Source organism: Rhagoletis pomonella, unplaced genomic scaffold (genome assembly GCF_013731165.1).
Source record: "Rhagoletis pomonella isolate Grant_MI unplaced genomic scaffold, Rhpom_1.0 Rhpom_scaffold_00005, whole genome shotgun sequence".
In the NCBI taxonomy this organism is placed as follows: domain Eukaryota; kingdom Metazoa; phylum Arthropoda; class Insecta; order Diptera; family Tephritidae; genus Rhagoletis; species Rhagoletis pomonella.
Window position 1 is genome coordinate 46,239,682 of NW_023458559.1, and position 7,231 is coordinate 46,246,912.

The 7,231-nt window shown below is 35.8% G+C and overlaps 1 protein-coding gene across 1 annotated transcript; it reads right to left on the reverse strand.

Annotated features, from left to right (window-relative positions):
* Positions 1-3,622: 3,622 nt before the first annotated feature.
* On the reverse strand, positions 3,623-6,580 carry LOC118739907. Its single transcript, XM_036471407.1, has 2 exons — positions 6,398-6,580; positions 3,623-4,897 (listed from the first exon to the last, which is right to left on the reverse strand). The coding sequence occupies exons 1-2, from the start codon at positions 6,549-6,551 to the stop codon at positions 3,705-3,707; spliced, it is 1,347 nt and encodes a 448-aa protein (XP_036327300.1). The 5' UTR covers positions 6,552-6,580; the 3' UTR covers positions 3,623-3,704.
* Between the last annotated feature and the right edge of the window lie 651 nt (positions 6,581-7,231).

Genomic DNA, 7,231 nt, shown 5'->3' on the forward strand with positions numbered 1-7,231 from the left:
GCTTCAATTTATGAAAACTGCCCAACAGTTCAGTTTTATGTCTTTGCTTTGTCGTCATATATTTAAACATGCTGATAACGAAATTAAAAATAATATATATATAAAAGCCGTTCGTTTTTATTGTCCATTACATTTGACTCCTTCTTTCCTCCAACACCAATTGCGTAATTATATCCACTGCCTAGGCCTTAATTTAGTAATTTTTAAAATACCTACTTGGCTTTCATTGCCATCGAATACCGCAAACTCTCCAATATATTGCTTATTATTTCTTATTTGAACAACGTTCAACAAAAAGTTTTTGAAGTGAAACTTCTTTAGCGGCGAATGCTGGGTTCGGAGTAAATTGGCAGGAAATTGCACACGGAAATGGTGCAACGGAAAGTTCACACAAAAATGGTGCAACGGAAATGGTTGGCGCTGTAACAAGTGCTTCATGAATGTGTGCACATGGTGATAATTTAGCAAAAACTTGCTAATGAAAGGTAAAAGAATAACACTTAGAAAAAGACCAATACAATAATGAAAGAGGACGTACATAGGTAAAGAAAAGGATAAAGGCAAATGTAAAAATAAAAACAAAAACAAAGTTGAGTAAGGATAAAGGCAAAATTGAAGATCAAAGTAAATTTAAACTCTTTACTTTGATAAGGGTGTACATGAAGAAAATGATTAACATAAAAGTAAAAACAAAGATAAATGTAAAGAAAAATAGGAGGATGAGGATACCGATAAAGGTAAAGATGAAGATAGAGGAAGAAAGATTAAAATAAAGTTAATTATAGAGAATGGATATAGATAGAGACACAGAGACTCAATCGAGAACTATTTCAGGATTTTAGAGATTTTCGGTATTCTCGGAACTTATCGATATTATTATCGAAATTTTTTTAGATTCTGTTATCGATATTTCTGTTATCGAATTTGTTATCGATGTTTGTCGAATTTGTTATGTTTATGGATTTTGCTATCGATATGTATTGACTTTGTTATCGAGATGTAATGATTTTGTTATCGATTTTTTTATCGGCATTTTAATCGATTTTGTTATCAATATTTTAATCGTCTTTGTTACCAATATTATTATCGATTTCGCTATCGATATTCCTAGCGAACTTGTTATCGACTTTGTTACCGATATTTTTGTAGCCGTTGTTACCGACATTTTGATGGATATTACTATCGATTTTGTTATCGATAGAGTATAAAGATTAAAATGAAGATAAAGGAAGACAGACGAATATAAAAGGTAATTAGAACAAACAGGGTTAGAGGTATGTAGGGATCTAGATAGAAAAAGGGATCTAGAAAGAAATTTCATAATACAACAATACACAGTATACACAGTATACAACACCTTGTATACATCCTTATTGTATATAAAATTGTATTATTTTACTTTATTTATTTTGATTTGTGGCGACTCAGTCACTCCTTAACTATGCTTTCACGATTTCATAACGTCTGCTTAACAACTCTGATTGCTACACGCTTGTGCACCCACATTTGTCACGCTTACTAAGAAACAATTTTTGTTTCTCGTTTGCATACATCGTTTAGTAAATTTCGGATAAAAGTTCTTTACTCAGTTCTGCTCTTTTTGTTCGCAGCTGGACTTTGCTATTGTTTGATTTTTCTGTGTTAGCTAGCACTATGTTGCTGGTTTATGTTTTTTTTTTGAATTCTCTTTTTTGGTATATTTTCTTTTTGTCTGTGCAGCTTTTGGTGTGAATTTGGCAAAACTTTTTGAGTTATATGTATTATAGTTACTTCCTGCACACACACACACGCAAATTAGCATTATTATCTTAATACTTTATCGAAGTTTTCTACTCACTGATTTAATGCAGATTTTTCTTTGATTTGGTATTGGATGTGACCATACCTAAATTTATGACTGTGATGACAGAAAATATACCAGGTAAACTTTTTTCAAGATGGAAACTAAGCGAAAGTTATACATATATATAATTTGGTTGGAGTCTTGGCCGAAAGTGCTCATGCTGTATAGGGAGTGCTGATAAATTTCACTCGAGAATTTAGAGATAGAATTATACTTACCATACATACGGGCATAACAAAATGAAATCCAAGTTCGTTTTAATGAAGGTAGATCCACAGCAGCCTTCACGTGGCTTGTGGAGATCAAATGAATCATGACATCAGGCCAAATCATGCGCCGATTGGTTGCGGAGCTTAACACTCAAACTATGATTCGATAAGTTAACCAATGGATTAATAATCGGTTGAATAGCTGGCTATTATCAGAGCTTACTTAGTAAATTTCGGACACTTCCCTCATATAGCAGATGCCATGTCATTAGCGATTTCATTACGATTTCTTTCTTCTACGCACTTAATATAAGTACTAGGTTAGCGCATTGTTTTCTATTTCCACGGTGTACTCCCAAAAACCTTTATTTAAGATCGGAAATATGTTCATGTTAAAACTTTCTTTCTTTCTACAGAGATACCTTAGGTGAAGGACGCTGGGAGCGTTCCAATGTGTCCATGGTCAGATGGTACCCCAGTTTCTCCAAAATTTATACTGCTATCAGCGACGGACTCGACAAAGGTTGAACATGGTTCAAACTAGTGGGGCAACGAAGTCTTCCTTTGGTATTCCGAACGCGAGTTTTAAGATGCAAGTTATCACTACAAGGTATCTTTAGAAGACAGCAGGAAAATTGTATCCCAGTTTTTCCTAAGAAAATTGCTCACATTCCTTCGACATTCGCCTCTACACCCGTGGGGGCTTTATAGAAATAAGACAGGACAGGCGATATCTTCTGATGTCGACAAGGTGCCTGTGCAGGATAAAAAGAAGTCAAGTAAAAGAAGGCAGAAGGTCCTTTTGAGAGTTGGTATGCATCCACTAATACTCAAGCTATGGTTGACTTGGCCAATAATGAGCTCACATGAACGGGAACTGGTCTCCGTAAATACATAAAGTATTGGCAAAGGAGGGTATGTTTACTTTAATTTTAGATTAGGTTAAATTGGCTGATTGGTCCAATATAGGAGGGGTACAATGTAGGATAAAGGTGGGCCCAACTTTCCATCAATTGAGGGCACGTCCGCGACACCATTCGTGCCTCTATAAATAGAACCAGTTGGTTACGTTAAATAAGCTCGAGAATCCATGAATGCCTTCTACGCTTAGGTCAGAAAGACAAACAAAGAGATGATGATGATGCGAACGTCTTCTTGCCCGCCATAAGGCTAGGCAGTGACAGACAGTCCATACTCTAAATTTCTTCCTTGTCGCGGCAGTTTCGGTTTCATTTCCTAGCATGCCTTGCCATCAAGCGGTGATCCGTGCGTCGGATCTTTTCTTGTTTATATTTTACGTCTGCGTTTATGTTTATAGCTACGTTCAAATGTTCATTTGCGTTTCGTCTTTATTTCTGATTTTAACACTTTTAATGCACCGAAAATGTATTGATCGTCGAAGTATTTATTTTCCAAATCATTATTGAAATTATCGACCAAACTACTTAGAGAACTAATTTTAAAAATATAACAACATGAGGTTTTTCTGGAATTGTAATTGCAAATTTACATATGTATGTACATACGTATTACGATTAATAAATTAATTTAGACAATAGTACTAGTTTCAATTTGCTACTAAAAAAATACTCTTATACTCCCTATTAAATTACTAAGTGTGCGCGCTGCACTTAACCTACCATATTAACCTACTATACTAACAACTCTGTAATCCCGTTCAAATGAGCGGGCAATTCTGGCACCTTCTTTACGAGTTCGGACACCCGACATGCATATAAATAGCCATACTCTAAAAGCTGTTCATTCCTTATCCAACTCAACCAAGGCACCTGCTCACTTACATCATCGCACAGTAAATACTTAAGTATTTCATCTAAAGTTGCATGTATATTATTAACTCCTAAAATAGCTATGCCCACGTTGCTTCCAACCGAACAGATGCGGTAGAACTGCTGCGGCACTGCAATCACGTCATTATTATTCTCATCCTGCGCCAGGAAAAATGGCACGCTCATATTATCACTTGCGCGCGTAAAGTGCATTGTGCCGTATGTGCCACTGAAGCAAGTGGCAGTTCGCTGATTCTCAGCTAAATATTTACGCATTTTGTCCTCCATCTTTGCCCAACTGACGCCATTGAATGGCTGCCACTGGGCCGCCACGTTGAAGAAATTGAATGTGGTTTGCTGCTCCGTCGCATAGATTTTATCCGCTTTCGCAGTCAGATGACCGCGTGACAAATACTTTAATTTCGAATCGAAATATGTCATTGCTATTTCCGTGCTGCCGAATACTTTTGCAGCTTGTGCGTGTTGATTTTTTTGCGAGTACAAGTAATTCATATCGATTTTAAAGTAACCAACCTTCGAGAATCTCGAACGCTTGACACCGGTTTGAAAGCGCGCGTTGGCAGAATCAAGAACGAATTCTGTGTAATGTGTACGTATTTGTGCAAGATCGTAACACGCGAGCAGGGTTTGAACAAAGCGTCCATCGGTCAAATTGTAACCGATGCGATATGTTTCGGCAGTATTATTTGCACAGCCCTGTGTTGTCCGCTCAACGGTATATTTCACCTTCTGCGCGCAAACAAAGTGGCGAAACTCATATTGGCCATCGTTCAGCAGGAAAGTGGTGCCGCGCAAGCAGCGTGGGCAGATGGTGCGTATATGCGGTTCTAAGTTTAAGCTTTGTGTGCCATTCTCAACGGTCACGTTGGCAAAAGGGCCGGTGCATACGAGCTCAATACAACGACCGTGTGGCACTTGAAGGTAACCTTCGGTGTTTGGATGCCAGTACTCGGATGACTTTGGTTTCAGATACAGCGGTTGGGATTGGTTGGACATGGGCAAGTCCCGTCGAATATCAATAGAGCATGGTAAAGCTGAAAGTAAATAGAAATGGAAGTTTTACTACTTTGATACTTGATACATAGGCATGAATTAAATCTATATAACAATCACTAGACCAGTATTGCTCTACGATAAACGGACCACGATAAATTGCGTGGTCTAATCGGTAAATTTTACTACTATCTATGTTCATCCGGCACGACGGGTTGATACCTACATACATTTTCTTTACGTACGGATCTAATATGAATGAATGAGTGGGGACTGCTGAAATTTTATAGAAATAGTTTCTAGCAGTTTCAGAAAATGATTTTTTAACAGAGTTCTCAAAATTGATCAATACTTATCGTTAACTATATCGATATTGATCGTTATAATTAAATTGGTCTCAAAATTTTCTACACATAATCCAAGAAATTGGTATGGAATCGGTATATGTATCTTAAAAGAATAAAATTTATTAAATTATCGATATCACATATTACGCATTTGTTGGAAAAATTAAATTTTCCCACAAAAAATGGAATACAATGCAAGTACTACTTTCATAAAACGGTTGTTTTGATTAAAAAAAGCATAAAAATAATTTGTTGTAGTTTTAGAAAAGTTGTATTTGTTATTAAATTGTCTTAAAAGTTGTCTGCACATAATCTAAAAAGTCGGTAAATGTATTTAAAAATAATTTGATCGATGCCAGTACCGATTCATTTATTAATATTTTTTTTTTTTTTTAGAAATATCGATATATTTCCGATTCTAATTTTTTTTAGTAGAACTATTATTATTTCAAATATGTTATAACACGTATTTGTTGGAAAAACATATACATGAAATTTTAAAAGGTTTAGTCAGTAATTATTTCTTGAATAAAAATCATTGGCTGAAGCTATAAAAATCGACTAAAACTGGAAAGCTACCATAACCTTGACTGAGCCGTCAAAATTTGTGCATATAAAATATTTTTCGAGAAAATTAAGTGAAAAACGCCTAAGAGTTAAAAAAACTATTTGACACCGGCATGCAGGCATTTATGCATGCTTAACAAAGAAAAAGTTGGTTTATAGTATGTACATAGCTCTCTCTTTGGTCTCGGCCCAAACCGATACACAGTAATAGTGCCAAATAAGACGAAGATATGTAGCTCTCTCCCAGCAAACAAGTGATATATTTTTATATATGGTTTATGGGTTTTGAGCTTTTGAATCGCGAATCAACTCTTAAGCTTTAACCTTTGATTCGAAGAAATATTACCGTAAAAATGAATTTAAAATTTATGTGATATTTACAACTGTGCAAAATTAACAGTGCAGCTGTGTACATAGTTGTATGCACATCGAATTTCACATACTTTATTTTTGGCATTGCGGCAACGAAAACCGAAGCTGCACAAATAAACAAACCAGCTTTAACATTCATGCATTTAAACTTACTCACCCATGTATGTGAGTACTAACAACAAACATATTAAACACATCTTGACGATTTGATAAGCACTCTACTTTATTACATACATACATACTTCATTGACTTACCATTCTCTGCCTCTTGGCCAGTAGCGCAGGTGAAAACGTTAAACAGCATGAAATTATTCAAAATAAAACTTGTTAAATGTTTTGATGATGTTGCTTTCATTGTTTTAGTTGCCGACGAAATGTTTAATGGTTTGAGCGCGTACGTTTTAACCATAATATTTGGCTCTTCTTTTGTCTATAACCTTCAGCCGACTAATTGTGAGTTGAATGCGGCTGGTGTTTAGCACTTCTATACGCGATCGCAAAGTGTACTCAGTGAGATCGTAGAGAGAACATTGGGAGAGACGATGAATGTACATATGTACATATGTATGTAGTTACGTATGGTAAAGTGGCAAAAGCGCTGTAGATTCCCTATAGGGAAATTCAAAAGTAACAAGCTGGTGTGGCGTTGGTGACTTAGAAACAGTGACCTGTAAGCAACCTTTCTCGATGGCTGTGAACTAATAGTAAATATGATTCACATCACAGGATTCAGGCTAACCGCGCTAAAGGTGGGGCAAACTGCTTCGAAATGATCAAAAGCGCACCACTCCTCAATCAGCAATTGTATTTATGCGCTGCAATTTTTCCTGTTGGGTTACTAAGCAGTCATTTTATTTTTTAATTTTGTGATTTTCCATGCTGATTCACTTGGTTTATTCAAAACAGCAAGGCCTAAAACCGTCAACGCTTAAGTGCTATCGAATATTGGCTAAAATATTGAGTAGATTTGCTTAAGTATTTTGCATATGAACTTATTTAAGTATCAGATACTTAAAAGTTTCAGTAATAGACGCATTCTTCGGCTTTTATTTTAACTTTTTGGGAAGTATGTACATATAATTCTATCAT